The sequence below is a fragment of the Antennarius striatus genome, chromosome 21, assembly GCF_040054535.1.
Source record: "Antennarius striatus isolate MH-2024 chromosome 21, ASM4005453v1, whole genome shotgun sequence".
NCBI lineage: Eukaryota > Metazoa > Chordata > Actinopteri > Lophiiformes > Antennariidae > Antennarius > Antennarius striatus.
In genome coordinates this window covers 7,938,205-7,957,053 of record NC_090796.1, presented here as the reverse complement: position 1 = coordinate 7,957,053, position 18,849 = coordinate 7,938,205, and the positions used below count along the sequence as shown (strand labels likewise).

The 18,849-nt window shown below is 42.0% G+C and overlaps 2 protein-coding genes across 3 annotated transcripts; both read left to right on the top strand.

Moving 5' to 3' along the window:
* Positions 1 to 147: 147 nt before the first annotated feature.
* Positions 148 to 15,530, top strand: top2a (DNA topoisomerase II alpha). 2 transcript variants are annotated; one of them, XM_068306093.1, is made up of 35 exons: positions 148 to 402; positions 5,275 to 5,421; positions 5,577 to 5,667; positions 5,780 to 5,843; positions 6,000 to 6,145; positions 6,322 to 6,419; positions 6,508 to 6,720; positions 7,160 to 7,333; positions 7,507 to 7,608; positions 7,729 to 7,866; positions 7,955 to 8,093; positions 8,183 to 8,340; positions 8,419 to 8,544; positions 8,753 to 8,863; positions 9,176 to 9,281; positions 9,415 to 9,524; positions 9,620 to 9,712; positions 9,801 to 9,915; positions 10,020 to 10,141; positions 10,439 to 10,587; positions 10,702 to 10,933; positions 11,020 to 11,154; positions 11,271 to 11,471; positions 11,561 to 11,756; positions 12,222 to 12,313; positions 12,400 to 12,555; positions 12,672 to 12,755; positions 12,843 to 13,049; positions 13,173 to 13,296; positions 13,476 to 13,643; positions 13,937 to 14,111; positions 14,221 to 14,276; positions 14,537 to 14,656; positions 14,774 to 15,018; positions 15,105 to 15,530. In XM_068306093.1, exons 1-35 carry the CDS (start codon positions 292 to 294, stop codon positions 15,243 to 15,245), a joined length of 4,845 nt encoding a protein of 1,614 aa, XP_068162194.1. In that variant the 5' UTR covers positions 148 to 291; the 3' UTR covers positions 15,246 to 15,530. The 2 variants fall into 2 exon arrangements, with proteins under 2 accessions (XP_068162194.1, XP_068162195.1); XM_068306094.1 differs by lacking the exon at positions 148 to 402 and adding an exon at positions 4,436 to 4,547.
* A 367-nt stretch (positions 15,531 to 15,897) lies between these two features.
* On the top strand, positions 15,898 to 18,432 carry LOC137588592 (gap junction delta-3 protein-like). Its single transcript, XM_068305744.1, has one exon. The coding sequence runs from the start codon at positions 16,254 to 16,256 to the stop codon at positions 17,106 to 17,108; it is 855 nt and encodes a 284-aa protein (XP_068161845.1). The 5' UTR covers positions 15,898 to 16,253; the 3' UTR covers positions 17,109 to 18,432.
* The last annotated feature ends 417 nt before the right edge of the window (positions 18,433 to 18,849 follow it).

Sequence of the window (18,849 nt, the reverse complement as noted above, 5' to 3'; positions counted from 1 at the left end):
GTTTCATCAGTGATAACTTCCTGGTTAGATAACTCTCTCGACATGGAAAAGTTGTGTCGCCAGTTACCAGAATCACGACGGGGTGTAAGTCCCCACATCTGGGGCATCTCATTTGTTACAGCCGACAGATATCCATGATCCTGAACAACAGGACGGAAGAATTTAACTACCGTTTTGTTGTTAGAGTGGACAACTATGACTACCCGTGGTACGCCACCTCCTCTCGGATGAAATGTTTTGGCTGTGGAGAGGAGGGACACATTGTTAGTGCCTGTCCAAAATACGTCAGCGATGCTCTGGGTCCCAGTGACACGGCGGCTCCCACCGCCGCTCCGTGGCGTCCCGTTCCGACTCCGCGGCGCCAAAGCATCGGGGATGCGGAGCAGAGGGATGCTCCAAGAGGTGAGACTGAGAGTAACACCTGCCGGTCTATGAAACACCTAGAGGCTGAGATTGTGGAGTTAGAGACAAGCGCTTCCACAGGAAATCAGAGGTGTACTGAAATCCTCAAGTCCAAAAGAATGGCTTTAGCCGACCTGTTGGATACTAAAGTACAGGGTGCACTGGTCCGATCCAGGGTACAAAACATCACAGAGATGGATGCTCCCTCTAGCTTCTTCTTCGGCCTGGAAAAAAAGCATGGACAGACCAACGTGATCCACTCCCTGCTGTCTGACACAGGACAGGAGCTGACAGAGCACGGACAGATCAGAAAGCGAGCTGTGAGTTTTTATTCATCTTTGTATGACAGTGAATACCGAGAAAACCAGCCACTGTTAGAGGAGTTCTGTGCAGAGCTACCTAAGGTCTCCACAGAGACAAATTCACAACTCAACCGGCCACTGGAGTTAGAGGAACTCCACACTGCCCTGCAGAAAATGCAGGGACGACGATCTCCGGGTATCGATGGTCTGACGGTCGAGTTCTATACAGCCTTCTGGGACATTCTAGCACATGATATGCTAGAAGTGTTCACCGAAAGTCTAGCCTCAGGCTCTTTGCCACTGTCCTGCCGGAGGGCGGTCATTGCCCTCCTGCCTAAAAAAGGCAATCTGCAGGACATCAAGAACTGGCGCCCTGTGTCACTGCTCTGCACCGATTACAAGATTCTGTCCAAGGCTTTGGCTACCAGGCTGAGAGAAGCTATGGAGCAGGTTATCCACCGGGATCAGACCTACTCTGTGCCCGGCAGGTCCATGGCAGACAATGTCTACCTAATTTGTGATGTTTTGGAGGTTTCCAGATCATTGGGTATAAATGCTGGTCTCATTTCATTAGATCATGAAAAGGCATTTGACCGTGTTGAGCACAGCTTCCTCTGGACAACTAGGGAGGAGTTTGGGTTCAGCACAGAGTTTATTGCCAAGATCAAGGTGTTGTACAGTGACGTTGAGAGTACTCTGAAGTTTAACGGCAGTTTGTGTGCCCCCTTCAGGGTGCAGCGGGGCATCCGGCAGGGCTGTGCCCTATCTGGGATGCTCTATGCACTCTCTCTGGAACCCCTCCTCTATAGAATCCGCAAAAGCATCGACGGTTTGATTTTACCTGGTGTTAGAGAGAGCATTCTTTTATCTGCCTATGCTGATGATGTTGTTGTTCTTATCAAAAACCAAAGGGATGTTGATGTTTTGGTGGGTTTGACAAACTCATTCAATGTTTTAACTGCTGTAAAAGTATATTGGAACAAAAGTGAAGCCCTTGCTGTTGGTGAGTGGCATGGCAACCTCCCGGTTCTTCCTCAAAACTTGTGTTGGAAGACTGATGGTCTCAAATATCTCGGTGTGTACCTGGAAAACGACACAACAACCAGGAAGAACTGGGAGGGCGTCATTGAAAAAATAGAAGGGAAACTTAAAAAATGGAAATGGTTGCTCCCCAGAATGTCATACAGAGGTCGAGTTTTAGTGATAAACAACCTGGTGGCCTCACAGCTGTGGCACCACTTGGCCTGTACGGACCCCCCATCAGGGTTTCTAGTCCAAATCCAGACCAAACTTGTTAACTTTTTCTGGGATGGGCTGCATTGGGTGCCTCAAGGAGTGTTGTTTTTGTCAAGAGAGGAGGGGGGACAGGGCCTCATCCACCTGGCTAGCAGAACAGCCACGTTCAGATTACAGTTCATCCAGCGGTTTCTGACCGGACCAGCAGATCTGACGTGGAGAGAGGTGGCCAGCTGCATATTCAAACGTGTGAGCAACTTGGACCTGGATGCTGCACTGTTTTTAATGGACTCCCAAGTTTCTAAATTTGGAAGGTTTGCCTCCGTTTTATCATGGTGTTTTTAAGTGATGGGCCCTATTTAAAAGCAGCCCAGGAAAAAGCTCTGACTCTATGTTCCGGTTACTGAAGGAACCACTAGTGCATGGAGCCAGGCTGGATGTCTGCAGTGGAGCCACGCCTGGGCTGTCTGCAGCACTTTGCAGAACCAGGACCATGACCCTCCAGCAGCTGGTGGACAATGCCCTGCCTGCGCTGGCGGATGCCCAGGCTGTGAGCTCCCTGCTGAACATCCAGTCCACCAGGATGGCTCAGAGGGTGCTACAACTGTGGAGGCAAAGACTTTCCGGGAAGGAGAGAAGCCTCCTCCTGGACTATAGTACAGGGACTGTGCCGGACAGCAAAGATCCTTTCCCTGAGGTCCACATCAGTCCCCTGTTTGGAGAACTGGAGGGTCCTCTCCTCGGAGATGAACGACAGATCAGCCTGCACACGGCCAACAAAAATATACTGTACAGACAATGTGTAAAAGTGATCAACAAGAAAAACCTGAGTAACAGAGCACCAATACCTGGGCCAACAGGATGACGGGAAATGGACCTGACCTCGCTTAAAACTAGAATTTGGTTTCTATAAATTGACAAAAGACCTGAATAACTTTAGGAACATCTAGTGTTACAAAAATGTCCTATGCACTTTAGTTGATGACCACCTCACTTTTGCAAACTTCCTGTTATAATGTACAAATTTTTATATTGTATTTCCCTTTGTTTCTTGGTGTTTAATGTTTTTGAGGGTTTAGTGTTTTTGAAATTTCATCTAATGAAAAATTGTAAAATGTTCTAAATGTTCTAAATGTTAAATGGGATTGAAGTTTTTTTTGAAAAAAATCTTCTTCTGAGGCACTTTAGTGCTTCATCTAATGTAAAACTGCAAAATGGTTGAATGTGATTAAAGTGTTTTTGCAAAAATCAATACTTTGGTTAAGCATGAAATGAAATAAGGATTGTGTAAGATTATGGTATACTGTTGTTTGTGGTTTGTTGATGTCACTTCTTTATTCTTGTTATCCTAAAAATAATGAATTGAATTTTGCTGACCCAGATTTTCCCAATGGGGACAGTAAAATATCTTGCCTCACCTGAAACTCTATACTCATATACAAGATGTATTACTGTCAGTGCTTTTAAGGTGAAGGGATGAAACCCATAAACTCCTGATGTCATCACCAGTACATAATCTGTGATGTCAACTGGAAACTGGTATTGATCAGTCTGGAGAGATTATAGCAATTTGTATGAGTGCTCTAAATGTGACAAAGTCAACACTACTCAGAGCAATTCATTTCATTTTAGAAATTTGAACTATGCCACACTTTTCAAATTTTCAATTTGCAATTCAACAATGGCAGTTTTCATACATACTTCATACATATAGCAAGTCATCCAGATGTTGTATATCATAATATGTCTGGGCATCATCACCAGAAGGGAACAACCGAATAGTCACTACAATAAGACTGGAGAGACAGATGCGCACCTTAGTCATTGCCCTTACTTGTGTGTTACACAGTGTTCACTGTTTGTAAAAAAAAAAAAAAGTAAGAAAAAAGAAGCTTGATCAGCTTACTCCTGTGAAGTAATTTTACAATCATTCTAAAATTGGTAAATACAATTTTACGTTGTAAATACATTATACTGTATTATTCTCACTAAGACATTGAATGAATTCAATTCAAAAAAACCCATTCGTAACTACCAGTATGTGCGCGACTTAACAGACAAGCCCAAACTTAAACAAACAGGCTAAACAACTCTGTTTATTTAGTAAATCATGGATTCTGTACTATTCGGTTTTCTGTCTTCTATATTCTAATTGTAGCGGGGGGCGTGCACGCGATGCGCGTAACGATGCTTACCACGTGACTGATTCAGGAAGTGGTACAGATTTAGCTGCGATATACTGTAAACCAATTGGATGAAAGGCTTCAAAGCTTTATGAAGCTTCATTTGCCCATCACTACGACGTCTTCTTTATTGTTGTAGCTGATTGGTCCTCAAATGCAAAATAGGCGGGCTTACCTCTAAACTCTCGTTGACCATTGGTTGTCTACTCGAGACAAAATGATTCGAGTCTGTCATTGGTCAATATTCCTGGCGCGAGCACGGTTCGAATTTGCCTTTCAGAGCAGTTAAGCGGCAGCTTTAACTTTCAGATAGCCAGTGGCGGTTATTCTTTAGTGTTGGCTATAAAAAAAAAAAGAAAAGTAGTCGTTTTTATAAGTATTAAGCAATAAATACTGTACAAGAAACATGGCGGAACCACTAAAGGTAATGTTAAGTTGCCTTTTATGTTGTTGTTTGGAGATATCGCCAGTGAAATGTAGTAAGCTAACTTTAGCAAACGTCTTGTAGTTCATTCACCAACACTTAAAGTGAACTAATGGCGTTTTTTGCCAAATGCAGTGTTATGTTTGATGTGTCCCATCAGCAAATTAAAGGAATCTCCCCTTCCAGACCCAATGCACAAGAATCAAATAGTGATGTAGACTAGCAGATGCATCTTTAGGAGCCATTCTAAAGGGTTGGGGTTATGACTTTGGTTTAACGGTGCGTATTTTCGTAATCATCGCCATAAAGAACAATTGGTGTGATGCTCGCAAAAAGTGTTTCTTCTGTGCATAGCTAGTGGACAAAACTTCTATTGCCAGAGATGGTGATAGCATTTCAAAGGTAAAAGGCGCTGGACTAGATTTCTCATTCAAAATAAATATAGGCGGAAGGCAAAGCAGTGTTTCAGGATTGCCCTACAGAAATGTCATTTAGCAACATCAAAGTCAGATTACAGGAACATCTAGAAAACTTTCTAGTCCACTGAGAACTGATCATTTAAACATTTCAGGTAACATAACTGTAGATGAATATATTGTGATGCTATGGTAGCCTTGATGATGGTGATCACTGTATGGGGGATTACTTAAAACACAGAAAGAGCACCCCTCGAGATCTGAATGCAATTTAAGAATTCACATTAAAGAATCTGTTCTGTTTGCTGCAGGCTTTATTTGAAAACAAAGCAGTGGAAAAGACAAAGAAGGATCCAAAGCGATTGTCAGTGGAAAGGATCTATCAGAAGAAGACTCAGTTGGAGCACATTTTGCTTCGACCAGACTCCTACATAGGGTCTGTGGAGCCCGTCACCCAAGTAAGAAGTCACATACAGTGTCTCTAAGTCCTTTGTAATGGATTTATGTCCACTGTTAGGATGGTGTATATCAGATATTTTCATGAAAGTTTTGCTCGTATTGCAATTATGGTTTATATGATCTTTGTAATCAAAAATCAACCTCTTTCCCCCAGCAAATGTGGGTCTATGATGAAGATGTGGGACTTAACTGTCGTGATGTGACTTTTGTGCCTGGGCTTTACAAGATTTTTGATGAGATCCTTGGTGAGTACATCACTTACAATTGCAGTTGGTGCGTTATGTAAACAGAGGAAATACTTGTTATCCCATAGTGCAGCTACTTTACACCAGCAATGTTTTTTTTTCATCCTGACAGTGAATGCAGCTGACAATAAGCAGAGGGATAAAAATATGACCTGCATCAAAGTCAGCATTGATGTGTGAGTAATATTTAGTGTTGGATGACCAATTCATGTCCGAAAATAGTCCGTTTGCCTTTTAGTTGTCAAATGGCTCCTACTCAAATCCAGCTCAGCTGCTTTCTTCTCTGGAAAAGAAACACATAAAGAAATGTGAATGTGTCTTTATAATTTCAGTGAAAACAATACCATCAGCATATGGAACAATGGTAAGGGTATTCCTGTGGTGGAGCACAAGGTGGAGAAGGTCTACGTTCCTGCTCTCATTTTCGGACAGCTCCTCACCTCCAGCAACTACGATGATGATGAGAAGAAAGTCACTGGTGAGTTGAATAATTATACAATGAATACACGGAAAACTACAAATACATGGATACCAGTATTGGAGTTGAGTTTACATGTCGTATAAAAATGCCACAGCCTTTTTGGTTTTCAGTCTGAAGACACTGACTTTACTTTCGTCCAAACCCACATTTTCACACCTTGCTTCATATTTCAGGTGGAAGGAATGGATATGGTGCAAAGCTTTGCAACATCTTCAGCAAAACGTTCACCGTTAAGACTGCTTGTAAAGAGTCTAGGAAGACCTTCAAGCAGGTAAGACAGAGATTGCACTGCGTTAGATCTTTTGTATGCCTAGTGAATCGTGAAAATGACGGTGTTCACTATGACCACGTTTCCTTAGACCTGGTATGACAACATGGGTAAGGCAGGGGATGCTGCCATCAAGCAATTTGATGGAGAGGAGTATACCTGCATCACATTCAAGCCAGATCTAGCCAAGTTTAAAATGACTATCCTTGACAAAGACACAGTCGCTCTGATGACCAGGAGGGCCTACGACATAGCTGGAGCCTCAAAGGGGGTTCGAGTCTACTTCAATGGCAAAAAGCTGCCTGTAAGTTACTGTTCTGTTTCACTCGCTCACTTTCCACTTATTGCTTTCTGCTGCCCATCTATTCATCTGTGTCCATTACTTACCTAAATTAGGAATTGGTTTAATTGTTTGCTCAAATGTAATCACTTTGATGCAAAATTCAAAATTATTCAGAGGGAAAATAGAATGTTTAGTGCTACGTCTGTAAAGCTGATAACAATTTCTTAAATACAAGGTGAATTTCCTCCAGCTGGGAAAATGTTTGGAAAATTAACTACTGGTATTCATTTTTTTAGAAAACTATCTTTTGCATTAAGTTGTAGCTGTCTGTCATGAATTCACTGCCACATTTAGTTATTATTTAATTATTATTACTTATTGACTATTTTTTAAAATTATTTTAATAACATTACATGAATGTTAGGGGATAAATTGTAATCGAGACACTCATGTCTTCTAGGTCACAGGTTTCCGTAGCTACGTCGACTTGTATTTGAAGGACAAAGTGGACGAGGTTGGCAATCCTCTCAAAGTGGTCCACGAGATCGTCAACGAACGCTGGGAGGTCTGCATCACAATGAGTGAGAAAGGTTTTCAGCAAGTCAGCTTTGTCAACAGCATTGCCACAACCAAGGTAATTCCACTGTGTTTGCAGTGCGTTTATTGACGGATTGAACTTGTATTTCAGATTCGTTTGGCAGTAAAGTGCAAGTTTGGCTGCTTTCCCAGCCAGTTTATGTAACTATAATCAAAACGTATGGCATTTATCCTGTAAGTGGGCTCTTTTTTCTGTCCTCTTGATTGCAGGGAGGGAGGCACGTTGACTATGTGGCTGATCAGGTGGTTGGTAAGATCATTGAAATCGTAAAGAAGAAAAATAAAGCCGGTGTAGCTGTGAAGCCTTTCCAGGTACACTGATCTTAAAACCTCCAGAAGTGTGTGATGACATTATAGTTTTAGAAATATGGACTATATTCCAAAACATTCCACAGTCTGCAAATAACTGATAATTTGCTACTTTATCTCCAGGTTAAAAACCACATTTGGCTGTTTGTGAACTGCTTGGTCGAGAACCCCACCTTTGACTCTCAGACCAAAGAAAATATGACCCTGCAGCACAAGAACTTTGGTTCCACTTGTCCACTCAGTGACAAGTTTATTAAACAGGTACCACAGAAAAACCTTGTTGCATTCCTGCTGCAAAATTGTCATCATTAAGTGATCACCAATTCCACTGGCTTTCTTTTCTCTACAGGCCACATCCTGTGGTATTGTGGAAAGTATTATGAACTGGGTTAAGTTCAAGGCTCAAACGCAGCTCAACAAGAAGTGCTCAGCAGTTAAACACAATAAAATTAAAGGGGTGCCTAAACTGGATGATGCCAATGATGCAGGTACCATAAACTGCTGTTTTTGAATAGTTGAGTCTAATGGCAATAGAGATGAGCTGCTGTTATCCATTAGTAAATATCTTATCTGGCAGGTGGGAAGAACTCTATTGGCTGCACGCTGATCCTTACTGAAGGAGATTCGGCCAAGACACTTGCTGTGTCTGGGCTGGGAGTGGTCGGCAGGGACCGGTATGGAGTCTTCCCTCTCAGAGGAAAAATGCTCAACGTCCGGGAGGCTTCATTAAAGCAGGTTAGGCCGAAAAACATGTCAGTTCACCTGTTACGTAAGCATGTGAGAGAGAAATATGATTTGGGTTTTCTTTATCAGATTATGGAGAACGCTGAAATCAACAGCATCATAAAGATCATCGGCCTTCAATACAAAAAGAACTACAGCGATCCAGAATCCCTGAAGACTCTGAGATACGGCAAGATCATGATCATGACAGATCAGGTCCGATGGCAATTTCTCAGACATGTTTGGATTTACCTATTAACATATCGTATTAGTATTTAATATTTTAAGCTCCTGCAGTTTTGTGGTGTCATTGGGCATCTCAAACTGTTTTCAGTGTTGTCTTTATTGGTACAGTGCTACATGAACAGGCTGAAATTTTTTGATCAGATGAAAATGACTAAACTCCGCTGTATCTGTGGGACAGGATCAAGACGGTTCCCACATTAAGGGCCTGCTAATCAACTTCATCCATCATAACTGGCCGTCGCTGCTCCGCCACGACTTCTTAGAGGAGTTCATCACCCCAATCATCAAGGTATTCATTCATTCATTCATTCATTCAGTCAGTCAGTCAGTCAGTCAGTCTCACATTAAAACTGAAGATACTTGGGCAATGGGTGAAATGTCCTTTTGTTCATAGGTCTTTTCACTTAATTTAGTTATCATTGAAACTCTGGATATCAGTTACATAATTTGAGAATGCAGCAAATTATTTCAAAGAACTTTATTTCCAGAAAGTCCAAATCTTCTTAGTAACATCTTGATTTTGAAGTGACACTGCCATCTGGTGTCACAACCGGACTACAACCAGAGCTGTTATCCATCTCACTTCTTTCCTTCTCTTTAGGTCTCTCACAAGAAAACTCAGCATTCTTTCTACAGCATCCCAGAGTTCGAAGCATGGAAGGAAAGCCAGCCCAACTTCAAATCTTGGAAAATCAAATATTACAAAGGTTTGTTTAAAAACCCTGTGTGGTGGTAAAAAAAATTACAAGTAAGCATCTTTTAATGTCTGACCATGTCATGATTCAAGTCAGGAGTTCTGAATATACATCTAATGTGTCGTCATCATCATCGTCCAACCAGGTTTGGGAACCAGCACATCGCAGGAGGCCAAGGAGTACTTTTCTGATATGCAGAGACACCGAATCCCGTTTAAGTACTCAGGTCCTGAGGACGATGAAGCTATCACCCTTGTAAGATATTACTTATTTGTTTTAAGGCGGGGGTTGTTTGTCTGGTTTTTATTAATTAAAATGCCTCATCTGTGCATCTTTTTTGGTTTGCCCAGGCCTTTAGCAAGAAGAAAGTGGATGAGCGTAAAGAGTGGTTGACCAACTTCATGGTCAACAGGCGTCAACGCAGGGAACACAACCTTCCCGAGGTAACATTCAGTAACGATCAACGTCATCATCAACGGCTTTGTTGCTGCTTTTTTGTTCAGCATCACTATATCTTTGGTCTTCTCACAGGATTACCTGTATGGTCAAAAGACCAAGTTCCTCTCCTACAACGACTTTGTCAACAAGGAGCTCGTACTTTTCTCCAACTCTGACAATGAGAGGTCAATCCCCTGCCTCGTGGACGGTGTGCAAAATGATTTGTGTTTCCATCAATACATTTGTGACTCCTTGGAATCGGCTATTGTTGGGTGAGGGTCTAATGTGTTTTTGTGTTTCTCTGTATAACAGGTCTGAAGCCAGGTCAGAGGAAAGTGCTGTTCTGTTGCTTCAAGAGGAACGACAAGCGGGAGGTGAAGGTTGCCCAGCTGGCCGGCTCAGTGGCTGAGATGTCAGCCTATCACCATGGAGAGGTGAGGCTCAGTCTGAAAAGAAGTCCCTCAGACTTACAAATAAGACCGTAGGTTTTTAGATGTTTTTTGGTAAAACATTTATGGAACCTTTTTTTGATGGGATCCCTTGAAACAGTCTGATGCATCCTGTTGATTTTGGATTACTGACAGTTGTATCATTAAACAGAAAAGGTATATAGTTCTTTCTTTTTCCAGTGACTTTGCATTTTATTTTACTGCTGCATGTTATTTGCCAGCTAGCTGGTGAGCAGTGCTTCTTTTGTTTAGCATTGTTAACTACAACTCTTCATTTTTCAGGTCTCTCTGATGATGACCATTGTCGGATTGGCTCAGAACTTTGTCGGAAGCAACAACTTGAACCTGCTGCAGCCTCTGGGCCAGTTTGGAACCAGGTTGCACGGTGGAAAGGACTCTGCCAGTCCTCGATACATCTTCACCATGCTAAGGTCAGTGAACTACAAATATGTCAGCACAGGCCTCTTGCTAATATTTAAGGATTTGTAGGTTTTCATTTCGTGAACATTTTTCTAAAAATTACCAACTTCTCCTTCTCCTTCTAGTCCTCTCACTCGACTTCTTTTCCCACCTGTGGATGACAACCTGCTCAAGTACAACTATGATGACAACCAGCGCGTAGAGCCAGAGTGGTACATGCCCATCATCCCCACTGTGCTGGTGAACGGCTCTGAAGGTATCGGTACAGGCTGGGCCAGCAAGATCCCCAACTACGACATACGAGAGATCGTCAACAACATCCACCGCATGCTCAACAGTGATGAGCCTCTGCCCATGGTACAGTAGAGAAATGGTTGGCGCTGCTTGATGACATCACTCTTGTTTTCTGGTTAAGAAAAAAAATCTTCTTTTTCCTCATCTAGCTACCAAATTACAAGCGCTTCAGAGGCACTATTGAGCAGGTGATGGACAACCAGTTCATGAACAGTGGAGAGGTGGCCATCATTGATTCCACCACCATTGAGATCTCTGAATTGCCGGTGAAATCCTGGACTCAGGTTAGTTTTAAAGCTGTCTGCCTCCTTTCAGAGGAGTTTCATTGGAGACCCTGATGCTGTACGTTTAATGCTGTTTTAACTCACTAAATCATTTTGTTTCATTCCATGTGACCTAGTCCTACAAGGAGAACGTGCTGGAGCCCATGTTGAACGGCACAGAGAAAGTCCCTGCTCTCATCACGGACTTTAAGGAATACCACACCGACACCACCGTGCGTTTTGTGGTCAAGATGACTGAAGAGAAGCTGCGGGAGGCGGAGGCAGCCGGCCTCCACAAGGTCTTCAAGCTTCAGAGCCCCCTCACCTGCAACTCTATGGTAATGTCTGACATGTCTGATTCAGAGGCGGAAGACAAATTAATTCTCCTTGTGTCTTCTTATTCAAAAATTGAAAATGTCTTTTTTAGGTTCTGTTTGATCATGTGGGCAGCCTGAAGAAGTATGAGTCTGTACAGGATATTCTCAAGGACTTCTTTGAGTTGAGGATGAAATACTACGTGCTGAGAAAGGACTGGTTGGTGGGCATGCTTGGGGCAGAGAGTAGTAAACTCAACAACCAGGCCCGCTTCATCCTGGAGAAAATCCAGGGCACCTTGGTTATTGGTTAGTAGTTATTTATGTTTTGGGTTTTTTTAAGTGCATGTTGTCTGAAATTCATTTGAAAGGCGTACAGTGGTGGTCATATCTGCTGACCCGTGGTTTTTGGTCAGGTAGTCGGAGTCACAAAAATTCAATTAATATTAATACAGGGTGAAGCTTGTCATCAACGGATTCTGTATTAATTTACACAAAAGGAAGAGCCTCATTCCTTCTTCCAATAGTCTAATAGTATCTAATGTTAATTTGTGTTTTCTTCTACACATCCGAAAGGCTCCACATAAATTCAGTGTTACTGTAAAGTAACTAGAAGTTCAGTGAAATGACTGTTTCATTTCAGATCTTAGAGTCAGAAGATATCCATTTCTGGTGGAAATCTATGTGTATGGATGTTTTTATCCAGAGCTGAGCGAACCTAGAACGTGTTAATTTTCCTAAATTGAAGTATTAATAATGTCCATCTACTTTTAGAGAACAAGCCGAAGAAGGAGCTGATTCGCATGCTGCAGCAGATGGGCTACGACTCAGACCCGGTCAAGGCTTGGAAACTGGCTCAAGAGAAGGCAGATCACTTTTCTATGTTAATGAAGCATGCTCGATAGTCAACCTCAAGCTGATTAAAAATAACACTCTGTGTTCATGCCCTTAGAATCAGGTGAGCATGGAAGAAGAAGAAGAGGAGGAGGAGGAGGAAGAAGCAGAGAAAGACACCAGTGGACCAGACTACAACTACCTGTTGAGCATGCCCATGTGGTACTTGAGCAAAGAAAAGAAAGAGGAACTATGTAAACAAAGAGATGCTAAGGTGTGATATTCTTTTATACCTTCAGACTCCAGATGCTTTTTTTGCTTTTTGTTTGTTTGCATTTATTTTTATTGTGAAGTTATTGTGAATGTCTGACATCAACCCCTTATCTTCAGCTGACGGAGCTGAACACCCTGAAAAATAAGAATCCATCAGACCTGTGGAAGCAAGACCTTGCTGTGTTCTCTGAGGAACTGGAGGTACTTTATTCTTGACCAAATTTTCAGAAACCTGCTCAAACATTCTTGTTGTCAGTGTGAGAATCTTGGACGAACGTCTGATTTCAGCGCGTTGAGGCCAAAGAAGAGGAGAACGCCGCACTGCCTGTTAAGAAGGGAGGCGGCAAAGGCAAAGCAGTGAAGGTGAAACAGGAGACCATGCCAACACCGCAGGGCCGCCGTGTTATCCCACGTATCACCAGCACCATGAAGGCGGAAGCTAATCGGAAGGCTGACGTAAAGAAAGGAGAAGGCAAGAGAGGCAAGAAGATCAAGGTGAGTGTTGTCAATTCAGATAACGTGAAGGACTCTGATTACCCTCACTTGCATCACATGTTTTACATCTGCATCACAATTTACAAATGAAGATTTTAATTGATCTTATTTCTCTGATTATAGAATGAAGATGTAGTGATAAAGATGGAGTTTGGAGAAGATGGGGATGGTGATGCAGTTCCACTTGAGGAGTTAGGTTTGGCTGCACGACTCAGCAAGAAAACTAAAACCCAAGCGAAGGAAAAATGTGAGAACAGCTGCTTCAACAAGAAAATAACCAGTTCTATGATTTTATTTGTTGAATTTTCATTTCATTTTGATTTGCAGTGTCTTAAATTTCTATTCATTATCTTAATTTATCCATTGTTAATGTAACAGAATTGCGTTTCATTCAAACAAGATGCTAAAAGAAATGTTTTTCTGCAGTGGGGTCAAAGACCAACAAGCAGAGCACTCTTCAGTTCAAGCCTGTCGCCAAGAAGCCCAAGAAGAATCCGTGGTCGGATGACGAGTCTGACGACCAGTCCACAGACGGTGAGATGGAGGTAGAGGAGGCGGTTGCGCTCAGGGAGCCGGTTGGACGTAAAACTAAAGGTGAATAACCTCGATGAACTCGACTGTTATCATCACTGTTAATTAGACAGATGTGTCTGTAGTTGTGTTGCCTCAGCTGCTGTCACCTCTTTAGAATGCTGTGTTTACTCACCGGAACGCCAAACAAGCTGCAATCACACATGTTTTGGGTTTTGATTTAAAACACTGATAAAATCCATTTCCTGAGGCTAATTATCTGTTATCTCCATTCTTCCTAACTAACTACTGAAGCAGCTGTTCTAAGAAAAAACACAATGCAGTAAATCAAACCAACCTGTCACCTGTTTTTAAAGCCACAGTGAAATACAGCATGTCCGACAGCGAATCTGATGACTCGGGGAAGAAAGATTCTCCAAAGCGCAAACCTCACATTATTGATGATGACACCAGCTTCGCCCTGGATCCCAGCACCATGCCAGAGAGTGATGCTGATTCTCCAGCCCCGTCTCACAAGGCTCCAGAACCCACGTTAGTATGAAAATAATGGCCAACACAACTTCATTCACAATCAGATTAGGGTTTTGTTTTTTGTTTTTTAATAATCTGTTAACAATCCGATTTCACCATTCATTTCCAGGAAGAAAGTGGCAAAGAGCCGAGCAACTGCAAAACAAGGTGGATCCAAGTCGAGCTGTAAGTATTTCCAGGCAACCTTTATCTGTTGTTCATGAGTTGAACGTTTGCTAACAGGACTGGTCGAGGCGGATGATCGCCCTCTAGAGGTTCTTCCTCAGTGAGGGAGTTTTTTCCCCACTGCTGTCAATCCTGCTTCGTCTGAAGGCTTCTGTTGAGTTTCTCTTTCTGTAAAAGCCCTTCAAAATGTTTGCTGATATTATTAAGTGTTCTACAAATCAAAGGTAATTTATTGATCATTTCTCTTTTATTTTTTGCAGCACTCTCTGATGATCAGGTGCAAGTAACCAAAGCTCCAGTACAACGTAAAACCAAAGAGGCGGTGCCCAAAAAAGCTCCTGCTGCGAAGAAAACAGCCGTGTCTAAGAAGGCGGCTGCAGGTATGAAACCAGTTTGGTCTAGGTTTTTAAGTTTTCGTCGTTTGAAAAGTGCATCGTTCAGTGTTGCTTATGCTGTGGCTATTTTTCTTACTTATTTTTGCTGTTTTTCTCTCCTAGATGTGAAGCAGCCGTCAATCATGGCTGCTTTCTCAAAGCCCAAATCTTCATCCAACACAACTGTTAAGAAGGTCCCTTCATTCGACTCCAGCGACTCTGAGGCTGCAGCTAAACCTAAACCTAAAGCTCCAGTTACAAAGTCAAAGCCTGTTCTGAAACGGAAACAGGTCGACAGTGAAGACTCGGACAGCAGCTCGGACAATCTCATGTCACGCCTCAAGGCCAAAACCACGACTGCTGGCAAGGTCGGTTTTTACATTGATTTCTACTGAGTTTTAATTGACGGATTATCAACACCGTCTTAACAGCTGACAAGTTTTCTCTATTTTAGAAAACCAAGAAGTGGATAGATGATGACAGCTTCCAGGATTTAGACCAGGATGCCGTTACAGTGGCACCACGGGACAAGCCTTCACGAGCCCGGAAACCCGTGACCTATAACCTTGACTCCGACTCGGATGAAGACTTTTAAAACTTGGAAGCCTCTCAGCTGGTGTGGGCACAAATAGTTTGTTCCATATTATTGGATATGGCTTCCCTTTTCTTTCTCAGAAAACTGTTGTATTGACACTTTTCAGTTTAATTTAAGCGTACACCTGCAGTATTTAAAACAATTTGTTTGGAAAAAGAGTTTTTAAAAAAAAAGTTCATATGTGACTCATCTGCAGGTCTTAGTTTAATCTTGAAAGTGTTATTCTTATTGTTTTGTCGTTTTTCTAATCCAGTTGTTTGTGTTTTGTCTTATCTTGTAAATATTTCTCTGGTTTCATTTTATGTCTTGAAAAATAAAGTTAACTTGATGTTATTGAACGTTTGGAATGATAAATTATGTGATGAGACAACGTGGTTGGTTTCAGCTTCTCAGGGAACGGGAATCATGTACTGTAGATGACATGTTGGGAATACAATTTACTTTCCCATCGTAGGGTAGATTAACAAGGAATAGTTTTTTGTTATATGGAGTTTATCTACAAATCCTAACTATAAAACCATGATGGTAGCTGAAGTAAACAAACTTGTCCAATCAGGGTGATTGCATGTTCTCATGTTTCCCCTTGGGAACAGGAACGTTAATGATTTTGCTTAGATCGGCTCCTTCCTTCCAAGGAAGTTCTTTGAAACGCTCATCAAGACTGCGCTTTTCTTGGGAAAACATCACTTATGTGTGGGGCTCATGATGGGCAGCAGGAATTTCCTGAACCGTTGCCGCCCTCTGGTTTTGAACAAACTCAGGCAGACTTCAGTCTCATGCCAGCCGGAGAGAGTCCACAAGGACCAGAGTGTAACCACTCCATTTTTTATTTGCTGAAAACCAACTGGTTTGTCCAAAGACGTGTACGACCAGGAGAAGACAAAACCATGACTTCTGCATCGGGTAAATAAACAACATGAGAGTGAATCAGGATGATAAGACGCATGTTAGTTCCTTTCTTTAATCACTGGCAGCATTTACTCTAGAGATCAGGACAGGGCTGTAGCGATGGCGGAATGGGGCATCCTTGGCGGACTCTTCGACAGCCTTCAGGCCCAGTCGCCAATGCTCGGTCGCTTCTGGCTCTTTCTCATGCTTGTCTTTCGGATACTGATCCTGGGAACCGTCGCCAGCGACCTGTTTGAGGATGAACAAGAGGAGTTTGCCTGCAACACCCTGCAGCCGGGCTGCAAACAGGTCTGTTATGACATGGCCTTCCCCATCTCCCAGTACAGATTCTGGGTGTTTCACATCGTCCTCATCGCCACCCCTTCCCTGGTTTTCCTCATGTATTCTATGCATCACCATCACAAGTGGACCACTCTCTCCAAATGTAACCAAATCAGTAGCCAAGAGTCCCAAGAATTCCGTTTGAGGAGGTTCTACATCGTCAATGTGGCCTTCCGATTAGCAGCAGAAGTTGGCTTTCTAGCAGGCCAGTGGTTCCTGTACGGCTTCAAGGTGGAGGCCCAGTTCCCCTGCAGCCGCTTCCCGTGCCCCTACACAGTGGACTGCTTCACATCCCGTCCTGCAGAGAAAACCATCTTCCTCTGCTTTTATTTCATCGTAGGGTTGATCGCCGCCATTTCCAGCTGTCTGGAGCTTGTCTACTGCACCATGAAGTGGCTCTGTTCAGGCCAGAAGCAGTCTGTCTACATCTGTGAGGACCTCCACAACCTCAAAAAGGAGGAAGTGTGTATAGAGGAGAAACCACAGGAGAAGGATTCATCAGACAAGATGTCCAGCAGAGGCATGAGACTGAATCAAGGGTCTCTGGGGAGCAGCTCCAGTAGAAAGGTCTCCAGCGTCAAACACAAGCCCAGACATGGAAGATATGTGAGCAGCAGGATGTTTAGGGTGTGAGACGGCCTTGAGTCGAATGTCCCAGCGCCTCACGCTCCTCTGAAGGTCGAGACTGTTGTTGATTTATAAGTAGACTTGATGAAGAAATTCATGGTAGGCAGTCACAAGACAAGGAAATGAGCATTTGGAAGACTGAGATAAATCATCTGTGTGTAGATTTGAAGACAGTTTGCAAACAGACTTTTTTTAATCACTGTTTTTAATAAGGTGTCTTTATTAAAGGTTTATCAGATGGAGATCTAACTGTTGACTTTATAAATGTTAAGCAGATCATTATAGTATTAGTAAAGAGTGTCTTGAAACGTGAGGTAACTGGACTTCCGTTTAGGGTTGGAAGATTTTTGAGGAAGATCATTCAAGTCTTCATAAAACAAATTTAAATCTGATAATGTTTGAGTTGCCAGATAATGATCAATAAACCCTGGATGATTAACCTGACTACTGTAAAATAAATTCATCAGCATAAATAATCCTTTATCAATGACATTTTATTTGTGTTATTTTATTTTCTAGTATATTTTAGTATATTTTCATTTTAGTGAATTCATCATTGATCAGGGTGGAGTTCTTCTGTGATTTTAAAATTAATGATCCCATTAACCTGAATGTGATCATGCCAAAAGAAAGTTGCATTAAGCCAGAGCGCTGATTTCACTTTTGCTAAATGTGTTTCACATCATCATCAATGTAATCAATCAACAATGATTCAACCTCATGTTCACTTTTACTAAATATTAGAGATTAAATATTAATACTTTATTTTAATTGATCACTGATATGACTGAATTTTTTGGCAGCCTCATAAATATTTTGTCTGTACTTCCTGTGTATCTTTCATAAGTGCACCCTGTATTTGTTAACAGATGTGTATGAGATTAATTTCCAGCTGTGTTTCTGTAACTATAATATGTATAGTACAGTTTTTCTGGCAACAAGCCAGAAATGAGCAGAGAAGCACATTCACACCCAGCGTCACTGCTTATTGAACTGAGAGATTATTTCATTTAAACATGTTTTTTCACTTGTTGCTGTTTCATTTGGATGTTTGTGGAGAGTTTTATACTAGAGAACTGATTTCTCTGTCATCACTATACGCCTCTGTTAAAGAAGTGATACGAATAGGACTTGTTATGACTATTGGAGGTGTCCTCTGATAAATCTTCATGTTATGAAGGGAAAATTTAACATGTTTATTTGTTTAATTGTCTGTGTAATTGTGTTTGTGACTGCAATGGACGCCTGTGTGGGGGATGTTGGGCTTTTCATAAAAACTAGGAAGGCTGAAATGAATTCTAATCAAATGCTGATGTGAGAAACAAATAAAACATGCTGGACTTCATGCTGATGTTTTTCTCATCCATCTATTGAGGAAACCACTTTTATACCATCAAAAACAACAACAACATGAAAGCCCCAAATCTCATGAAAGCACAATTATAAAAAAGAAAAAAGGTTGATTAATATGTTTACCAATTTGCAAAATGAATTGTATTGATAATGCCACACCACAGCACTGCTACCTTCAGGTGAGTTCATTTTGTCACCAATAGATGGCAGCAGTGCAACAGGAACCTGTAAAAACACGAATCCCTGCAGTCACCTTGATTCAATGGTGTGTGTGGTGGTCCAGTAAACCCACATTACTGTAGCGGTACTCAGTGTGCAGGTCACTGTTTCTAAATGTGATGAATACACACAAGAACCCCTATAAGAACACCTTTCATTCTGGCTACTGGGGTCT

What these genes read in the sequence shown, in the direction of transcription:
- LOC137588592 (XM_068305744.1), top strand. Translation starts at nt 16,254, where the DNA reads ATGGCGGAATGGGGCATCCTTGGCGGACTCTTCGACAGCCTTCAGGCC.
- top2a (XM_068306093.1), top strand. Translation starts at nt 292, where the DNA reads ATGCTCTGGGTCCCAGTGACACGGCGGCTCCCACCGCCGCTCCGTGGC. An exon ending in CGGTGAAATCCTGGACTCAG is followed by an intron (nt 11,155 to 11,270) that starts GTTAGTTTTAAA and finishes CATGTGACCTAG; the next exon opens with TCCTACAAGGAGAACGTGCT. An exon ending in AGGTGGATCCAAGTCGAGCT is followed by an intron (nt 14,277 to 14,536) that starts GTAAGTATTTCC and finishes TATTTTTTGCAG; the next exon opens with CACTCTCTGATGATCAGGTG.